The sequence below is a fragment of the Lithobates pipiens genome, unplaced genomic scaffold (assembly GCF_037356315.1).
Source record: "Lithobates pipiens isolate NorthernLeopardFrog02 unplaced genomic scaffold, aLitPip1_a1.2 Scaffold_3, whole genome shotgun sequence".
In the NCBI taxonomy this organism is placed as follows: domain Eukaryota; kingdom Metazoa; phylum Chordata; class Amphibia; order Anura; family Ranidae; genus Lithobates; species Lithobates pipiens.
The window spans coordinates 89,460,323-89,480,862 of NW_027507790.1; the positions used below are offsets into that span (position 1 = coordinate 89,460,323).

Sequence of the window (20,540 nt, forward strand, 5' to 3'; positions counted from 1 at the left end):
CCCCCCTCCCGCACCTTCCGCCGCTTACCGGAGCCGTCGGTAGCGGCGGAGGCGATCGGGTCCTTCCGTCTGCTGGGCATAGAGACAAGTGAGGCTAAGATGGCCCCCACTCGTCTCTATACCATAGGAGGGCGGAAGTGACGTCAAAACGTCACTTCCGCCCATACCTCTTAAAGGTATATTTTTTTTTTAAATGTCAGATTTTTTTTTTTTTTTTTTGTTGCATTTTAGCCCAAATATGAGATCTGAGGACCTTTTGACCCCAGATCTCATATTTAAGAGGACCTGTCATGCTTTTTTCTATTACAAGGGATGTTTACATTCCTTGTAATAGGAATAAAAGTGATCCATTTTATTTATTTATTTTAAAAAGTGTAAAAATAAATAAAAGAAATTAAAATAAATAAGAAAAAAAAAATTTTTTTTAAAACACCCCGTTACGACGAGCTTGCGCACAGAAGCGAGCGCATACGTGAGTAGCGCCCGCATATGAAAACGGTGGTCAAACCACATATGTGAGGTATCGCCGCGATCGGTAGAGCGAGAGCAATAATTCTAGCCCCAGACCTCCTCTGTAACGCAAAAAATGCAACCTGTAGAACTTTTTAAATGTCGCTTATGGAGATTTTTGAGGCTAAAAGTTTGACGCCATTCCACCAGCGGGCGCAATTTTGAAGCGTGACATGTTGGGTATCAATTTACTCGGCATACCATTATCTTTCACAGTATAAAAAAAATTGGGCTAATTTTACTGTTGTCTTATTTTTTTATTCAAAAAAGTGAATTTTTTCCCAAAAAAGTGCGCTTCTAAGACCGCTGCGCAAATACGGTGTGAAAAAAAGTATTTCGATGACCGCCATTTTATTCTCTAGGGTGTTAGAAAAAAAACAATATAAAATGTTTGGGGGTTCTAAGTAATTTTCTAGCAAAAAAAACTGTTTTAAACATGGAAACACCAAGTCCGAAAAAGAGGCCTGGTCCTTAAGTGGTTAATATTGGTGGAAAATAAATAACACGTGCGCGTGTGTGGCAGCACTCCCGGAGCCCTGAGTCCAGGTTTAAAAGGTTAGATCGAAATTTGACAGTACATTTTAACCCCTTCAGAAGACATTGACCGTTTTAATAAAAAACAGTTTACTTGTGCGTATGTCAGTCGCTCTGACAGAAGCTGGCAGATTGGCCGGCTTGTGTTAGACGAGCATGCTGGAAAGCCAGTAGCGATCAGCTCCCAGCCAATGGGTGAGAGCGCTGATCGGAGTGTTCTGGCGGGGGGCCGTCCCACTATCAGAACGCTGAAGCTTATTGGGGGAGATCGCTGTACTGTCAGATCGTTAGTACAACGGCTGTGACCGTTCATGTGTACCAAGCTTTACCCCTGGGGCTGTGCCACAGCCCTGGAAAGCACTGCTTGGCCAACTGTACACTAAGGTCTGTCCAGTCCACCACAGTCTGGATATGGTCTCCAAAAGCTAATGCTGAGGAAACGCCCCTATGCAGAGACCAGCTCAAACAGCAACGTAGCGCGTTATCTTGACTGAGGTCACCGAGGGGGGCGCAAAAAAATGACTTTTTCAGCAGAGCTGAAGAAAAGGCACCAAAAACTCCTAGGACAAAAAAACTGAGGTAGGGGTAGAAGACGCCTTATCCGTGCCCACCAGTGCCGCCTTATCCGTGCCTCATCCAATGTCTCGCTATGGTTTTCCGAGCCAAAAATAGGGTTTCATGCAAGAAAGTCTTGGTGAATTTGTCAATGTCTGAGTCGGGGGAATATCCCCTGCAGGCACATCTTCGGATCTAAAGTCAAAGCGGAGCCCATGGTATCATGCAGGAAAGCCACAATCTGTTTCCAAAATCCCCAAAGAGACCCCTTTCACACTGACCTGAAACAGCCACTGCTGTTCGAGGGCTTTCACACTGAATCGGTACGCTAGAAGGAAAGGTAAAAAAAGTCCCGCTAGTAGCATCTTTGGAGCGTGTGTACACCGCTCCTGCCCACTGAAATCAATGGGGCAGCACGGCTATACTGATAGCAAAGCGCTGCAGAGGCGCTTTGTGGTGGTTTTTAACCCTCTCTCGTCTGCTAACGGGGCAGTTTTAAAAATGGCGGCGCTTTACCACCGACACACCTCCCGCCCCAGTGTGAAAGGAGTAGAACGTGCCCACATTCTAGGAACACGACAAGCTGGTGGTGGGTTCCCCCTTGTAAAATCTGGCAACTCATAAGGGGGTGAGGTATGCAAGATGCAGAATATAAATCTGAGTCAGTCGATCAGAGTTTAGTTGACACTACTTTGCAGGTGTCCAATGCCTCACTCCACTCCTCATCCTCCAGGACCCCCCCCAGCTCCTCCTCCCAATGTGGTTTTAGGGCATACGCCAATTTAGTAGAGTAAGAGGTAAATAACATGTTGTAAAAAAACGATATTAGTTTCTGGGAGGCTTTTAATCACTTTGATTATAACATTAGGGGTGGGTTGTGGTAAGGACTAGGGTATTGGGAACGTATAGTGTGGCGAACCTGCAAGAATATAATGATTTGCAAGTATAAGTTCTGTTTTTAGAGTGTCAAATAGTTTCATCTCTCCAGATGAAAGTAGATGGGACAAATAGAATATCCCTCTTTTACTCCAGGTCTCACTCTCAGATATCATCAAGAATTCGGGAAGAGACTTATGCCAAATGGGGGGTGAAGTCATTTTGCTGGGGGAACTTAAGTTTAACAGATGCTAGATCACATATATGTCTATAGTGATACAATAGGGATTTACGATTCTCTGCCGGTCCAGTATATCGTATACCTATAGCACAGAGGGGATCAGAGGTCAACTGGGCCTAGTGGGGGTCACAAGAGTGTGCCAAATCCAACTCTGTCCGTCTTATCGATATGGTATAAATGGGATAGCTGGGAGGGAATACAATAGGCATTAAAGTCTGGCAGAGCTATTCCTTTCAAATCCGTGTGGTTTTTGAGAATTTGCCAGGCTAATTTATGTATTTTAGTTTTCCAAACGGTCTAAGGAGGGCTTTTATGGACTCAAGGTATTTCAAAAGATAAGTATATTGGAGCGTGCCATAATATATAAAGAATTTTAGGAAGGAGTAGCATTTTTTATATAATACGCCTAAAAGGTAAATGGGCCCAGGTTTGGATTTTTGATTTAAATTAAAGCGAATAAAGGTTCTATATTGAGAGAAATATAAAGCTGTAGATCTAGTCACATATACCCCTAAATATTTAATGGTGATAACCCGTTGTAGAGGAAGCGAGCTTGTGGTCTAGTGGGAGGAGAAAAATTGATGTGCAAAATTTGGGACTTTCCCCAATTAATTTTAAGGCCAGAAAAATAACCAAACTGTTCTATTGTTTGTAATGCATTGCTAAGGGAGGGGCCTTAATGCTCCAGATAGAGCAGCATATTGTACCCCTACATGCTGATTTTTTCTGTAAAGGTACCCAAGCATAAACCCCAGATTGTTGTATTTGCCCAAATGGATACTGCAAGGGGTTCAGCTGTAAGAGCATATAACAATGGGGACAGCAGGCAACCCTGTCTTGTACCTTTGGTCAGTTCCAAGGTCTCTGATGTCCACCCATTAGCTACCACCTTGGCCACCAGATTCTGATACAACAATTGGACCTATCTGACAAACCTGGGACCAAAGCCATAGGGCGTCAAACATTTCCATGGGTAGCTCCACTCCACCGAATCAAAGGCCTTAGCAGTGCCCAAAGGTCACCACTACTCAAACCAATATTTTCATGTTGGGCCTGTAAATTAATTTACTTCCTGAGATTAAATGAGGCATTTAGTCCTTGCATGAAGCCTGCTTGATCCTCATGTACCAAGGTCAAAATAACCTGGTTGAGGCGTGGAGCGAGTATTTTAGCCAAAATTTTGATATCTACCTGCAATAAGGAAATGGAAAGGTAGGATTTAGGAATTCCCAGATCCTTTCCAGGCTTAGGTATAAGAACTATAATTGCCTCACACAGGTGGTGTTGATGTATCAAAGATTTGAGTGTACAAGGCAAGCAATTTAGGGATAAGTACCTCACCATACTGGGAGTAGAATTCAATGAACAATCTGAGCCCGTTGACTTGGATCTGGCAAAACTGGCTATGGCCACTGTTATCGGTTGTGAGTGGTGCCTTGAGCATAGTAACCTGATCTTTTGTTAACTGTGGAAATGTGACTCCTAAAAAAAGATCCATCGATTCCATAGCATTATAAAAACAGTGGATGTATACAGCCATCTAAAAAAACTTCTCTAAATTGAATGTTACTTAGAGTGTTCGGTAACCTATTCCCCCATAGAATCTTACAGTGAAATAACCACCCGGGGGGGGGGGGGGGGGGGGGGTCTATCCTCACTGTGCACCATATAGATGCGAGCAGCTTTCCCACCCTCTCCCCATGTTCAGTTTTTGTTTAGAAAAGAGTCTATGCATGGTCACCTCATATTGCAACTGATCCACCACTCTGGTTTGCAACTTGAGTACAGAGGCCTGAGCAGGGGAGGGATCTGCCTTATACTGATAGAAAGGATGAACCACCGCTCCAAAGTAATCCTCAAGGACTGAAGCTCTGTCTCCTATTGACGAGCCCCAGGTGCTGACCATTACACACACACACACACACACACACACACACACACTGAGAAAATAAGCAGGACAAAACTCTGGATAGCCGCACACTGGAAAAAGACTACAGGGTACCCTGTTATTCCTTTTGCTGTGGATTTTTTGATTTTGTTTTGATGTGACCCACATTGTTTCAATTAAAGATGGGATTTCAAGTCTTTTTCCAGTGTGCGGCTATCCAGAGTTTTGTCCTGTTTGTTTGCTCAATCTGCCTTATATTGTCGCTCAGTGGAAGACAGCCGCCAATGCCTTATCAAAAGCTGCTGTGGAGGCAGCCTTAAAATCGGCTGATGTGGGAGATCAGGGTAGCCCTGACATGTAGTTTAAAAGAATCCCACGCAACAGGGAGGGAGAAGCTGATAATTTTCTAGGAAATACCGTTTCTGATCATTCAAGAGCTCACAATCCTCTGGAAGGAGAGAAGGCCAGAACGGATTTAATCACCACATACAAAGCAGTTTATCAATTAATTGGGGCACTTAACATGGCCCAATATGGGCTGTGATATGAGAGAAGTCTGGGAAAAAAGGCTGTTTCCTGTAATCTGGGGATGAGTGCATGAGTCATTAGAATGAAATTTTTGCGGGACACAGTGTTGGGCATGGAGGAAAAGCATAAATAAGCTAGAATAGAAGGGTATTTACATCTCCACATGTCTATCAAATTAAAATTGGCTATAAGTCTAGAAAATCTAGTACTAAGTGGAGAGGCTTGTGATGATATGGCTGTTGTACTTTGTCAAGGACAGGATTTAATGTGGAATTAAAGTCCCCCAGCCAAACCGCCGGTATCGTAGGATACTGAGCCATGAAGTCAAAGCCCTCCATAAGGACAGTGGCACAAAATGGTGGCGGTATATAGAAAGTAAAAAGGTGTTCATCATATATCTTGGCATTTAAAAATACATAATGGCCTGAGGGTCAGATAGTAGTTCATATAGCTCAAAGTGTAGGGATTTAGCTATGAGGCCTGAGACTCCTCATGCATGGCCGTTTAGGAGCCAGCTGCAGGCAACCCTCCACATGTGTCAACCAAAGCAATTACATCTGCACAAAAAAAATGGTGATTAAGCACCACCAAGAAAGCTCCATCTGTACAATAAAACAGATAAAAAATGTCATGTGGGTACAGTGTTGCATGAGTAATTGTCAATCAAAAGTGTGACAGCTTTAAAATCTGAAAATTGGCATGGGCAGGAATTGTGTAAAAGTGTTCTGTATTAAAGTGATTGAATATACAGGGGGAAATTTGCCATCAGTAAAGAACATGATGGTCTAGAACAGTGATGGCGAACCTTGGCACCCCAGATGTTTTGGAACTACATTTCCCATGATGCTCAAATACACTGCAGAGTGCATGAGCATCATGGGAAATGTAGTTCCAAAACATCTGGGGTGCCAAGGTTCGCCATCACTGGTCTAGAAGATCTAATTGGCTGAAACTAGCACCCATCTCCTATTAACTGCCTTATCTTGAATAAATGCTTTAGCTATCGCGACATATTTGTTATTTTCAACAACTTGGATTTCTGAAGTGATAACATGTTCAAAACCAAGCCCATACATCAAATGGGAGGCAAGACTACAGACCCTACTATTACAAGTCAGATATTTTTATACAAACGTTTAAAAAAAATGCTTTTTGATTGTATAATTTCACATGTGGTTCTAAGGCCTCATGCACACGAGACGCAGATGAAACCTCTGTTAAAAAAAAGCTGAAACGCGCGTTTAGAAACGCGCGTTTTGCCGCGTTTGCATGCCGCGTTTAGACGCGTTTAGACGCGTTTGCGTTTAAACGCGTTTATAAAGATAACATCATGTAGACCCTCCCCAAGCTCTCAAAGCATTTTTTTTTTAACTATTTCTGCTATTTTGATCAGAGTGAGCAGCAGCAGCATAGAGAGCAGTTGTACACTTGCATTTGCCGTGTCACTTGCCACGGCACCTGCCACAAGTTGTGGATTGTCCACTTGCCACGTCACTTGCCACAAGTTGGGGATTGTCCACTTGCCACATCACCTGCCACGTCACCTGCCACAAATTGTGGATTGTCCACTTGCCACGTCACTTGCCACATCACCTGCCACGTCACTTGCCACGAGATGTGGATTGTCCACTTTCCACGTCATCTGCCATGCCACCTGCCACAAGCTGTGGATTGTCCACTTGCCACGTCACCAGCCACATCACCTGCCACAAGTTGGGGATTGTCCACTTGCCACATCACCTGCCACGTCACCTGCCACAAATTGTGGATTGTCCACTTGCCACGTCACTTGCCACATCACCTGCCACGTCACTTGCCACGAGATGTGGATTGTCCACTTTCCACGTCATCTGCCATGCCACAAGCTGTGGATTGTCCACTTGCCACGTCACCAGCCACATCACCTGCCACAAGTTGGGGATTGTCCACTTGCCACATCACCTGCCACGTCACCTGCCACAAATTGTGGATTGTCCACTTGCCACGTCACTTGCCACATCACCTGCCACGTCACTTGCCACGAGATGTGGATTGTCCACTTTCCACGTCATCTGCCATGCCACCTGCCACAAGCTGTGGATTGTCCACTTGCCACGTCACCAGCCACATCACCTGCCACAAGTTGGGGATTGTCCACTTGCCACATCACCTGCCACGTCACCTGCCACAAATTGTGGATTGTCCACTTGCCACGTCACTTGCCACATCACCTGCCACGTCACTTGCCACGAGATGTGGATTGTCCACTTTCCACGTCATCTGCCATGCCACCTGCCACAAGCTGTGGATTGTCCACTTGCCACGTCACCAGCCACATCACCTGCCACAAGTTGGGGATTGTCCACTTGCCACATCACCTGCCACGTCACCTGCCACAAATTGTGGATTGTCCACTTGCCACGTCACTTGCCACATCACCTGCCACGTCACTTGCCACGAGATGTGGATTGTCCACTTTCCACGTCATCTGCCATGCCACCTGCCACAAGCTGTGGATTGTCCACTTGCCACGTCACCAGCCACATCACCTGCCACAAGTTGTGGATTGTCTACTTGCCGCGTCACTTGCCACATCACCTGCCACGTCACTTGCCACGTCACCTGCCACAAGTTGTGGATTGTTCACTTGCCACGTCACCTGCCACGTCACCTGCCACAAGTTGTGGATTGTCCACTTGCCACGTCACTTGCCACAAGCTGTGGATTGTCCACTTGCCACGTCACCTGCCACGTCACTTGCCACGTCACCTGCCACAAGTTGTGGATTGTCCACTTGCCACGTCACTTGCCACAAGCTGTGGATTGTCCACTTGCCACATCACTTGCCACGTCACCTGCCACGTCACCTGCCACGTCACCTGCCACAAGTTTTGGATTGTCCACTTGCCACGTCACTTGCCACGTCAGCTGCCACGTCACTTGCCACGAGATGTGGATTGTCCACTTTCCACGTCATCTGCCATGCCACCTGCCACAAGCTGTGGATTGTCCACTTGCCACGTCACCAGCCACATCACCTGCCACAAGTTGTGGATTGTCCACTTGCCACGTGACTTGCCACATCACCTGCCACGTCACTTGCCACATCACCTGCCACAAGTTGTGGATTGTCTACTTGCCGCGTCACTTGCCACTTCACCTGCCACGTCACTTGCCACGTCACCTGCCACAAGTTGTGGATTGTTCACTTGCCACGTCACCTGCCACGTCACCTGCCACAAGTTGTGGATTGTCCACTTACCACGTCACCAGCCACATCACCTGCCACAAGTTGTGGATTGTCTACTTGCCACACCACTTTCCACGTCACCTGCCACAAGATGTGGATTGTCCACTTGCCACGTCACCAGCCACATCACCTGCCACAAGTTGTGGATTGTCCACTTGCCACGTCCCTTGCCACGTCCCCTGCCACGTCACCTGCCACAAGTGGATTGTCCACTTGCCACATCACTTGCCACATCACCTGCCACAAGTTGTGGATTGTCCACTTGCCACGTCACCTGACACAAGTTGTGGATTGTCCACTCGCCACGTCACTTGCCACATCCCCTGCCACAAGTGGATTGTCCACTTGCCACATCACTTGCCCCATCACCTGCCACAAGTTGTGGATTGTCCACTTGCCACGTCACCTGACACAAGTTGTGGATTGTCCACTCGCCACGTCACTTGCCACATCACCTGCCACAAGTGGATTGTCCACTTGCCACGTCCCCTGCCACAAGTGGATCGTCCACTTGCCACGTCACTTGCCACAAGTTATGGATTGTCCACTTGCCACGTCACATGCCAGTCACCTGCCACAAGTTGTTGATTTTCCACTTGCCACGTCACCTGCCAAGTCACTTGCCGCGTCACCTGCCAGGTCACTTGCCACGTCACCTGCCACAAGTTGTGGATTGTCCACTTTCCACGTCACTTGCCACTTCACCTGCCACGTCACTTGCCACAAGTTGTGGATTGTCCACTTGCCACATCACTTGCCACCTGCCATGTCACTTGCCACAAGTTGTGGATTGTCCACTTGCCACGTCACTTGCCACAAGTTGTGGATTGTCCACTTGCAATTGCAATTGTTTAAAATATTTTTCTAATGGTTTTTCATCATTTGCAATCATTTTTGAGATTTTTAATGTAAAAAAAAAGGTCACCTTTAAAAACGCATATAAACGCAAACGCGGCTAAACGCGGGTGCCGCGTTTAGCCGCGTTTTGCGTCTGAAACGCAGAAATTTTTGTTTCTGAACGCATTTTTTTGCTTCTGGAAAAACGAGATTAAACGCAACTGCATATAAACGGAAAAAAACGAGACTGTGTGCATGGACACATAGGATAACATTGAATGAGTTCAGGTGCAGTTGAAAAAACTGTCCAACTGCATCTGAACGCGCGTTTAACTGCGTCTCGTGTGCATGAGGCCTAAAGAAACCCAATAATTATGCATGTTTAAATCTGCTTATATTTTGCCTTTCCTGGTTCATTCCTACCCCCTCCCTCATATTAATACTAAATTAAATTTTTATATAAAATCTTTCTATCTATTTTCATTACATACCTTATTTTAGGCTCTGCACTATCACTAGATCTCTATGACATCAGTACTCCTCTCAAGAGCCCTTAGCTCTGATGGAAGCAGTGGGCTCACGCTAGGGAGGAGTTTTGCAAATATCAACACGGCTTCAGGCAGGGGTCAGTCTGGAGGAGCGGGCATTCCTAGGCAAACTTAATCTACTTGATGACACCAACATGTAATGCATAATTTAATTAACTAAAATATAGCCAACAAGCGAGCCAGTCCAGGGACCGTAGAAGTTCTACAGTCCAGGAATGAGGCAGGCTCTATCTGATTTGCTGCACCTTCTAATATAGATTGTGAGTAGCTTACAGTGAAATTAGGCTAAATCTCTTTCAGTACAGACTACTGCCTGTACAAATTGAAGGTAATTCTTGCATTAAAGCGGTATTAAACCCAAAACTAAAAACATAATTTATTGCAGCTTAACAATCATTAGGTGTGATGGCTGCATTAGTTTTTTCTTTTTACTCCTTTTCCCTCTGTTTTCACCAGGTGATCTTTCTGGTAACACACTCCTTGTACTAGAGTGCCCCCACTCTGAATGAAGGATCACAGGCGGCACCTTTGAACAGCAGCATTGTCAGTCTGGGGGACGGGAGTGTTAGATGTACTAGCATATGTAGATACACTAAACACATTAAAGTCAAACTCCCGATAACATTTATAATCAGTTACAGCAACTAGAGGAAAGTTTTGGTTTTCCCTCCTGGGATAAAGGTCTTACATAAATAAAATCTGATCATTGTAAGCTCCTCTGTTAGTGGTATATGGTTTATCTCACCCTTTAACTGCAAGCTGCAAGAGAGCTTTTTTGTTAAAACACAAAACAAAAAAAACAAAAACAAAGACTGGCTGGATTACCAGATGAAAATAGAACGCCTAAAAAAAGAAAACGAATGCAGCCATCACATCTAAGGATTGGTAAGCTGCAAAGTAATAAGTGTTTGCTTTTGGGTTTAATATTGCTTTAAGCCTTTAGTACATTCTGCATTTGTGTACTTGCATAGTGACTGCTGACAACTAACAGACTTCAATGGAATGTGCAAAGACCGACGTAAACAAACATAAAACATTATGAGAATAAAACCTGGTGTTTACCTGTACCTTCAATGTCTCCCCCTGCAGGGAGCTGTCACTGTCATCATTCTCATCAGGTTTGATTAAGACAGTATTACTAAGGAGGTGATTCTGTACAGCCATCAGATAACGCAGGCATGGAGAGGCAACCTTAAACACAGAGACATTTTTTCATAGGAAAAGCATCAGGATTACCCCTTTAACTTGGAACCAGTTCAGAGGATTAAAAGTAGTTATAAGATGCCTTTTTATACAGACAGCAGTTACTAAAAATGTATTTGCAATATCAAAGCGATTAAAAGACAGCAATCACAAAAGTTTAATTTGTCTCGACACAGCTTGATAAATGAGCAATGTAGGGTTATACTGTCGCTTACAGGAGAAACGGACACTAGGCGTTTACAGGCCTCAGGACGATAGATGTCCCCCTTCTTTCTGCTATGTTTTTCATTTGAATTGGAAGATTTTCTGCCATCAACCGCTCCTGTGGATTAAAGCCAAATATTGAAAATCCCTGAAGTTTCTCCAGTCAGCATTCCAGTTATGAAAAGGCTTTACAGCTAGCCACCATGCGCAGACTTTCCCAGTTCATACTGGTGTACCTTCTGAGATGGTCCTGTGGTCAGCGGCGACTACCTGTTTATATTTCAGTTGGCACAGGATTCTGCTACTCAGGTCAGGCCAGAACATATGGTGATTCCTTGCAAGGTTATCAGGACCAAGAGCTCTGACTGTTTCCTCTGTCCCCATCTCCTAAGACTTCCTGTTTTTGAGTGATCGCAGGCTAGTGGATGTGTGTAAAATTTCACTGAAAATTGCTGTATATATTGTAGCTGGGCAATATGTATTTAAATAGGCTGGATGGCAACATGTAGCAAAGCCTACAACGGTCCACCAGATGTGGTGATATATATGCAGATCGCACACTTACTGAGCTACCTGGGCTGGCGGTGCATGTTATACTGCAAAGGATTATAGTACTCTACTTCCTCCCTGATAGCTGCACTTGCAGCACCCAGTCTTCTGCAGCATTTCTAATGCAGTCCATACATTTATGATCCGATTCCCCCATCCACACATTCATGGTAGATGGGGCAATCCTTCCCACCGAGGTATTGTATGCCGACAGCGGGATGCCTTCATATTCCCGGCTAAAGCTGGTGCCAATAATTGTTTTGGAGAAACCCAAAAGACTGATAGATCAACTTGAGTACAATCAGCCTGCCCATATATCTGAATTCAGAATTTCATTTCACATATGGCTGGCTTACGAGAGAAGACCAGCGGGCTGCATTGTATGGCTTGGTTTTAGTTATTGTACTTCCACTGCATTTGACAGCTGTTCTCTGGATCCTAAGAGAGTCCTAAAAGCCAAACTTTTTTACCTTAATGCATTTTCCCCATGAGGCATAATGATGAAGGGAGGCTTCATACTGCCCTGGTTTGGCCCCCCTGTGCTTTGGGGAAAGTGCAGCTAAACACTACGTTTTGTGCAGGTTACCTGCGCTTTCCCAAAGACTTATATGGTGGCCCACGGTTTTGGTGCAGTTTCAGAAAGTGCACCAAAGATGCAGCATGCAGGAGTTCTGGTTTAGTTTCAGAAAGTGCAAAGTCACAGGACCCCATAGAAGCAAAAGCGCAGTGGAGTAGTGTGAAACCACCCTAATGATCTTGAAACTGCTATATAGCCTAGTGCAATAAGAAGTCAGATCTGTATATAAGTGGCAGATTTAAAAAAAAAAAAAAAAAATGGTTAAAAAGAAGGGTTATGTGAGCATTCAGTAGGAGTGGTCATAGTAAAGTTTTTCTGCCAGTGACCAATCGCCAGACGGTAGCCAGCATATAACCCATGGTCTATGAATAAAAGTCCTGTGCCCTGCTCTGTACAATTAGAAAACAGAATTGTTGTACTTCCTATAAAAATCCTTTTCCCAGGGTCCACCGAGGGACTCAGCTCCCTCCCTTTATATATTATTTTTTTCTCTTGGACTGCTTGCTACAAATGACAAGGTGTGAAACCGGAGGTTTTAGTAGTGGGCTGACTTTCAGTTGTCTAAGGGACCAGTGTCCATTTTTCTGTAGGTGGCAATATCACCTTATGTTGCTTAATTATCAGGCTGTGTTCTTTATTAGACTTTTGAGGGTCTATTACTCCAACAGTAACACTATACACTGAAAACAAAAGAAGGTGGTGGGCTTAAATAGACTTAAGTGGTGAAATACAGGTAATCGTATGCAAAATATGCATTATTAGTATAGGGGCCTTCAAAATGATTGTGTCCAACCATCTATAGCTGGAGTAATACCCCCAAATGTCTTATTTGTCCTATTAAAAAGACTATTAAAAAGGTTGTTTTCCAACATCACAGGTTACAACTAAACCTAAATCGACAAATGTGGGCAGTCAAGACAATAGTGTATTCCACTGTGTATTAATGACGCCAGTAAAAATTGCTTCATGTTAAAAATTATAATTTGTATGTAGGTTTGGAAAAAATAGTAGGTGAAGATATATGGCCACGAGAATTGAAGTGGGCTCTCGGTCTTACAGGCACAGTTGATAAGAGTCTTTGGAAATCTTCTTTTGACACACTTTGGCACTTGGTGATCAGAATGCAAGATTCACGAACAACAATCTTCAAAATATAGTGCAATAGTTCATCATTTAGTCTAGAAAAAAAACACAATAGAAAACATAATAAAATACCAAGTTATTGCTGCAAATACACAGCAAAAGTAACAATTGTCTGTAATAAAAAAAAAAGTGAGGTGGTGGGACAATTAACAGTCATTAAAACACCAAAGCTTGGCACAATTCTCACTCATTTCCCCCCCTTAAAGCCTATCAATACACAACTTTGATTAGATTTGGAAATGGAAAGCACCGCATTTTCTGTTAGGTTACTATGTCTGCCTGTGACCCAATTGGGGATTGTCCTATCTCTCTGACATTCAACTAACTGCACAAGTCAACAGGGAAAAATGATCTAACTTACCGGTAATGATCGTCTTCATCGCTCCCAAAACGGTTATTCTGAAGTTGTTCAGTCAAGTTGGTTAAGATAACATCTCGGAGCTGGGAAAGCCCACAATTCCTATCGCCTGATAGGCAATTTACACAAATGACATTATAGTTTGTGGTTAGGAAAGCCATAGAACAGTTTCTCTATCATAAGCAAGTAAAGCCTTGTTTAGAAAATGTATTTGAACTACTGCAAATAAGCTGAACGCCATCACTGAATCAACAGAAGGTCATAGGGCAGCCATATATGGATTGAAATTTGGCCCATTCAGCAGGGACTGATTCGACTTCTGTACAACTAGCCACTTGGGTTTTTCCCGAAAATCAGTACCGCCAGTTATAGCTGGCAACACTGATCAATGTGTCTGATGGAGAAGGTTCCCCACTATCAGAACACAATAGAACAATTAATTTTTTTTATTTTTTTTATTTTAATTTTTTTCAACCTACTGGTTGAATGAAAAAAAAAAAAATAAAAATGTATACTGTATGGCCAGTTTTAAAGATAGCTAGAAATAAATGAATAAATAATACCCATTGCTGTAATGCCTGAAGCTGTGTAAAATCATAAATTATACGGCAATCACACACACACACACACTGAAAATACAGTGATCTTTTGTTGCAGATAGGGTTTAGAGATGAGACAAATTTCTGAAGTGTGCGTCTGGACTGACAGCAAATTAGCTAAGAAGTCAGCAAAGAGGCTAGTTAGTTTGCACCCTTCCTGGCAGTTCAGGACTCCCGAGATAAAATTTTGACATAGGATACTACCTGTATGCTCTGCTATATTTGGGTGGGCTTTTTGCAGGCATTTTTGGTTTCCCCCAAAATATAATGACAGTTTATTCAGCTTCCACCAAAAATTGTGTGTATGTTTGTGGTTGTTTTAGGAAGATAAGACCGTAATGCCTGTAGCCAAGGTTGGATGTGAAAAGTACATGAACTTTGAAAAGCTCTGGGATACTTACACATAACCAGGGACATGGCTGTCCTGAGTTTTGAGAAAGGAAAGAAGAGGTGCTCGGACCTTTACTCTGGAAGCAGAGTGTAGGCCAAAAGGCAGTGCAACAAGCTGGACATTTCTGCTACTGCAAATCGCAGGAAATACTAAGGAGGTGGATAAATGGAAATATGCAGATGCCTATGGATCTGGGTATTCCCTTGTATCAAGAGTGAAAATAACCAACCTTGAGGATTTCATGCAATATATTGGAATTTTAAGGCATTTATTAAGAGATATTAGGTCCGGAATAAGATGAATACCCCTGTTTTCTGTGCTTTAATTCCACAAACAAGTTTGAATAGAAATGGTGTGAACCTGTCTTGTGAAGGTACTGGCACAACTACTCCGTGGGACAAGAGATGGTTTGGGCATTCTGCAAATCGGACAGTCCTAGGGCAGTTTTTGATTGATTTTAGAGAGAAAAGCGGTGGGGGGGGGGGGGGGGGGGAGAATTTGTAACTCTATTTTGTACCCCTTTGATTGCACAAGTCCGGCATGCTTGTGAGCCAGAGATAAAAAAATTCTGATAAATGCCTCCCTCCCCCCTCTAAGAGGAAGTATACATCTTAGTTTGAAAGATGCCTTTGGGAAATACTTGGTTCAATATCTTCTATGAATTTGTCAAGTGCCTCCCCAAAAAGATTTCTGCATACCTGTGAGAAATCTTTTACAGGCCGCTTCAGCTTTTCAAGCTTTCAGGCTGAGTCACACAAGATTCTGTTCAGGTGAATGGAGATTAAGGCCATTCTGGAAAAGTGCATAATCATCACATATTCTATGGCAGCGATGGCGAACCTATGGCACGTGTGCCACAGCTGACATGCCGAGCCATCTCTGTGGCCAGGCAGCATGCCACCAGGATAGGAGAGGGAATCCCCGCCAGCCAGGCAGACTCTTGCATTGGCGGTGCAGGCGTGGAGGAGTCGGCTCTCTTCCCATCATCAGTGTGATCGATCAGGCAGTGGGGCAACAGATGTAAGCAAAACCCTCCCTGCATGCACTGAGTGCAGCCCAATGGGAAGGACATGGAGTGTCTGCCTCTGTAAGCAGCACCGCGATACAGAGGAAGAGAAGAATGGCTCTTCTCTTCCTGGACTTCAAGGCCAATAGGCTTCCTGTGCAGGGGCTAGAGTGCTAAAGCATGATAATGCGGAGGACTCTGGCTGCACATACACAGGTAGGACAGTGCTATGGGGGAAAAGGGGGGTGGGGAGAGTGGACACTGCTGTGTATGTGGTGGGAATGTGAAGGGGCCAGAGGACACTACTTTGGGAAGGGCCACCCCCATAGCAGCGTCCTCTACTGGCCTTCACATCACCCAATGATCCATGTATTCTGAGCACAACGCATTTCTGATCCCTGCATTCTGAGCACAACGCATTTCTGATCCCTGCATTCTGAGCGCAATGCATTCATGATCCCTGCATTCTGAGCGCAACGCATTCCTGATCCCTGTATTCTGAGTGCAACACATGCCTGATCCATGCATTCTGAGCACAATACATCTCTGAACCCTGCATTCAGAGCACAATGCATCTCTGAATCCTGCATTCTCAGCACAATGCATCTTTGAACCCTGCATTCTCAGCACAATGCATCTTTGAACCCTTTATTCTCAGCACAACGCATCTTTAAACCCTATATTCTCAGCACAACGCATCTTTGAACCCTGTATTCTCAGCACAACGCGTCTCTGATCCCTATACTCTCAGCACAATGCATCTCTGATCCCTATATTCTCAGCACAACGCATCTCTGATCCCTGCATTCTGAGCACAACACATTCCTGATTCCTGCATTCTGAGCGCAACACATTCCTATTCCCTGTATTCTGAGCATAACGCATTCCTATTCCCTGTATTCTGAGCACAACACATTCCTGATCCCTGTATTCTGAGCACAACGCATTCCTGATCCCTGTATTCTGAGCACAACGCATTCCTGATCCCTGTATTCTGAGCACAACGCATTCCTGATCCCTGTATTCTGAGCACAACGCATTCCTGATCCCTGTATTCTGAGCACAACGCATTCCTGATCCCTGTATTCTGAGCACAACACACTCCTTTGAAAAAGCACAAAAACAATTTCTGGGCATAATCGTAAGTTTTGGTCTCTTAGGGCTCATTCAGAGGGATGATCAGTCCTAGTCTCTGTACAGAGCCGCTAGTAGGTTTAATTTCATGTTGGCACTTTGAAATAAATAAGTTGGTTTTGTGTCGCCGTTTGGGCACTCAGGCTCAAAAAGGTTCCCCATCACTGTTCTAGGGCATCCGCAAAAGAGCAGAGCAGAAGGCAATTGCTTCTGGTATACAGGATTGTGCTGGTTGTTCATTGCCCTAGTCGATTTAGCTGCAGTTTGACAAATTTTAAATGCAGCAAGGGCTGGCTGCAGAGCCCAGGGCTTGCAATGTTACAGAGCCTCTAAAAGCATCTCAAAATTGCTATCTGCAGAATCTATGAAGGAACATTTTCGATGGGTACAGTGAGATGTTTAAGACCAAGACAGCAGGATCAACTGCCACAACAGACCACTTTTTAGTGAACTCTTTTTCTGCTGGACAGAGTGCAGCAAATATTTTTGGAGGAGTGAACATTTTTTCCCTGAGTGATCCAATCATCAGATTGCCCTTTCTATTTTTTGACGATCGGCAAATGTCTTTAAAGATTTAGCAAGTCTCTTTGTACCCAATGGAGATTGGTGAGACAAATAAGAATCAATTTCGGCAATGCTGAGGCTTTTGCACACAGCAGAAATTCGTATATCCACATTAACCATGTTGCGTGAAGGTGCAGCTTCAGGTGTATAGGAGTCTGGGCATGAGAAATCTTTCTCAGCCTCCATCAACGCTTTGTTGCCTTCTCTTTTAGAACAGGCATATTGATTTGGGTTCTGATTCAGCTAAAGATCGAGGAGCTAGAGAAGGGACTTGGCGTTTTAGCCCTGGAAAGAGAAGGCTTTGCTAAAATCATTATTTGTCCAAGGAATTGGGACATAGATGCAGAGAAAAATCTGCCTTTGTTAGGATGACATTTGTTCTATGCCTGAAATGGAACTAGAGGCAGATGCAGAGACTGGTGATATTAGGTCTTGCTCGGAACCATTGTCACTCTGAGGTGGAATTTTGTGTGGGCCTTCAGCAGAGCAAATGTTCACCTGAGATTTTGCTGTAGCTCTCTTTTGCCTGATCTTCACCACAGCTATGGGTGAGAGTATTCCCTTGTGGGGCACGCATGAAAAAAAAAAAAAGAAGTTTGGAATATAGGGTAAACATGTCAGAAGGAGTACTCAGCAACCCAGCAGTAGATGCCTGGTGGTGAAAGGAAGGAAGGAAGGGAGGGAGGAAGCGCTTGAGTACCTTATAAGGCAGGGATATGCAATTAGCGGACCTCCAGCTGTTGCAGAACTACAAGTCCCATGAGGCATAGCAAGACTGGCAGCCACAAGCATAACTCCCAGAATCAGAGGCATGATGGGACTTGTAGTTTTGCAACAGCTGGAGGTCCGCTAACTGCATATCCCTGTTATAAGGAACCTGGACAATACTGGCGGTAAAGTGTTTAATCAGGGATGTGATTTAACACCTGGTCATGCACCCGAGACTAAGCTCTGAGCCAGGCACGTAAGAAATAAACTCCAAGGGGTCCTGCCCCACCATCTTGGTCCTCTTTAGCTGGCTATCCTTTCCAGGTTCAGGCAGCAAGCTCCTGAAGATGGGCAGGTCCTCACAACAGCTGCCCTGTGTTCTTGGTCCTGCAGTCTCCTAGGAGATGTGAGAGAGATATAGAAATATATATTTCTATATCTATAGAGAGTGAGCGAGAGCGCTATATCTCTATCTAATAAAAACGCACAGGTATGAAAGACTCATAAGGTATGAAAGAAACAAACTCCATATTTAGTGTTAGGTTTGGCTTTAAAATTTCAGTTTGGGAAAGAATTGGGGAAATAAAGAGCTTAAGACGGGTAAAACTGCAAGAATTATTCCTGTCATTCAATTGCATAAAGCACCCAGTTATTAATCAATTAAAATACCCAAGGAGATTAGTACCTTTGCATCAATTATGTTCAATAAATTATTACAAGCTTAATGCATGCTACAGAAAGAAGTTCATCATATTGGAAAGCACTCTTACCTTCGGTTAATATCAGCTTGAGTAAGTTATTGATTTCCTGTTCTCCCGGGTTCAGAATATTTAAACCATAGCTGCAGAAACATAAAACATATGCTAAGGGTTATAAGACAGGCAGTCTAATAGATATGACATGCATTCATTACAAGACATACTACAGACTTCCAATTTATTCTGAGATATAAATTTTCATTTGTAGAATGGACAGCATTGTTAGAACTAGTTAAGTTTCCTTTATAAGCAACCTTTAGCTATTAAAAACGGCTATGCTGGTAACAAAATATTGCAAAATAATAACAAGTCTGAAATATTAAGGCCACACTGTCACAGATGCACTGTAAATGAAAGGCTCAGAATTCCAACCACTAATGTGTACGTTCTGGTGTATCCACTGAATTCATACCTCAGACGGCAGCAAGATCTCTACAGCAAAATCTTCAGATCTGACAACAAAGCTCTTCATTTTTACTGAGTTTTTTCACTCATGTTATTACAAATGCAGCAAGAGGACCAAGACTTCAAAAATGTAGAGTGCAGAGCCAGGAATTACAGTAAAATTGTTCACTTTTGGAATCCAGTTTTAGAATGTGGCTCGCGTAGATTCTGAGTTAGTTTAGGTTTTGGGTCAACTACTATTTTAAATTAGGCTGAATGTTGTTCTTCATGGAGCATTCAACACATCTTAGCTTTAAAAAATAATTTGATTGAAAAAATAAAAGTAATTTCAAGGAAAATATATAAATACAATGTCCTGGGGAAAAGGGGGGTTTAAGCACCCCTTTCACACTACACCTCCCATTGCGTTGGCGGTAAAACGCCGCTATTTTTAGCGGCGTTTTACCGCCGGATTTGCGGCGCATTTCGGCCGCTAGCGGGGCGGTTTTACCCCCGCTAGCGGCCGTGAAAGGGTTAAAACCGCCGGCAATATGCCCCAATAGCGGCGTTTTGCCGGTGGTATTACAGCGCTGCCCCATTTATTTCAATGGGGAGCAGCGGTGGAGGTGCGGTAAACACACCGCTCCTTCACCTCTCCAAAGAAGCTGCTGGCAGGACTTTTTCCTGACATCCTGCCAGCGCACCGCTGTAGTGTGAAAGCCCTCGGGGCTTTCACACTACACACAATGGTGCAACTTCTTTAGGGCGGATTGCAGGCGCTATTTCTAACGCTATAGTGCCTGCAAAACGCCCTGATGTGAAAGGGGTGTAAGAGTATAAAATGGCACCCATTTCTAATGAGAAGGTATATACCATGAAGAGACTGATCACAAGGTTGCACTGAAGTAGGCAGGGCTTAAAGAGCATCAATATAGCCATAAATATCTACAAGTCAAGGTGCTTTGCTGCTGAAGTTTACAATCACAGGTTATAAAATATTTCAACGCTGAATCAAGAAAATTATACAGCAAAATGTCAAGCTGTCTGTCCAAAATGTTGCTTTTAAAAAGGAAACGTATAGTATTTTCCCATGTATTATGTTCAGTACTAAAAGCATAATTTGAGCTCAGTATTTTATGGCTATGACCAGATTTCCATATTGAATAATTGTTTTGCAAATTATTAGGAAGCATCAATAAATTCTATTTAACTGAAT

General features: G+C 43.8%; 1 protein-coding gene across 2 annotated transcripts in view; it reads right to left on the reverse strand.

Annotated features, from left to right (window-relative positions):
* The window catches only part of HECTD4 (HECT domain E3 ubiquitin protein ligase 4), a 269,419-nt gene that overhangs the window by 149,225 nt on the left and 99,654 nt on the right, over positions 1-20,540 (reverse strand). The window contains exons 14-17 of one of the 2 annotated variants that reach the window (XM_077462034.1): positions 18,953-19,023; positions 13,784-13,889; positions 13,337-13,457; positions 10,815-10,937 (exon numbers count right to left, since the gene is read on the reverse strand). In XM_077462034.1, coding sequence (XP_077318160.1) covers positions 10,815-10,937; positions 13,337-13,457; positions 13,784-13,889; positions 18,953-19,023 — 421 coding nt within the window. Of the gene's footprint in view, positions 1-10,808; positions 10,938-13,336; positions 13,458-13,783; positions 13,890-18,952; positions 19,024-20,540 lie in introns of both variants that reach the window. The other variant, XM_077462033.1, reaches the window with a different exon arrangement.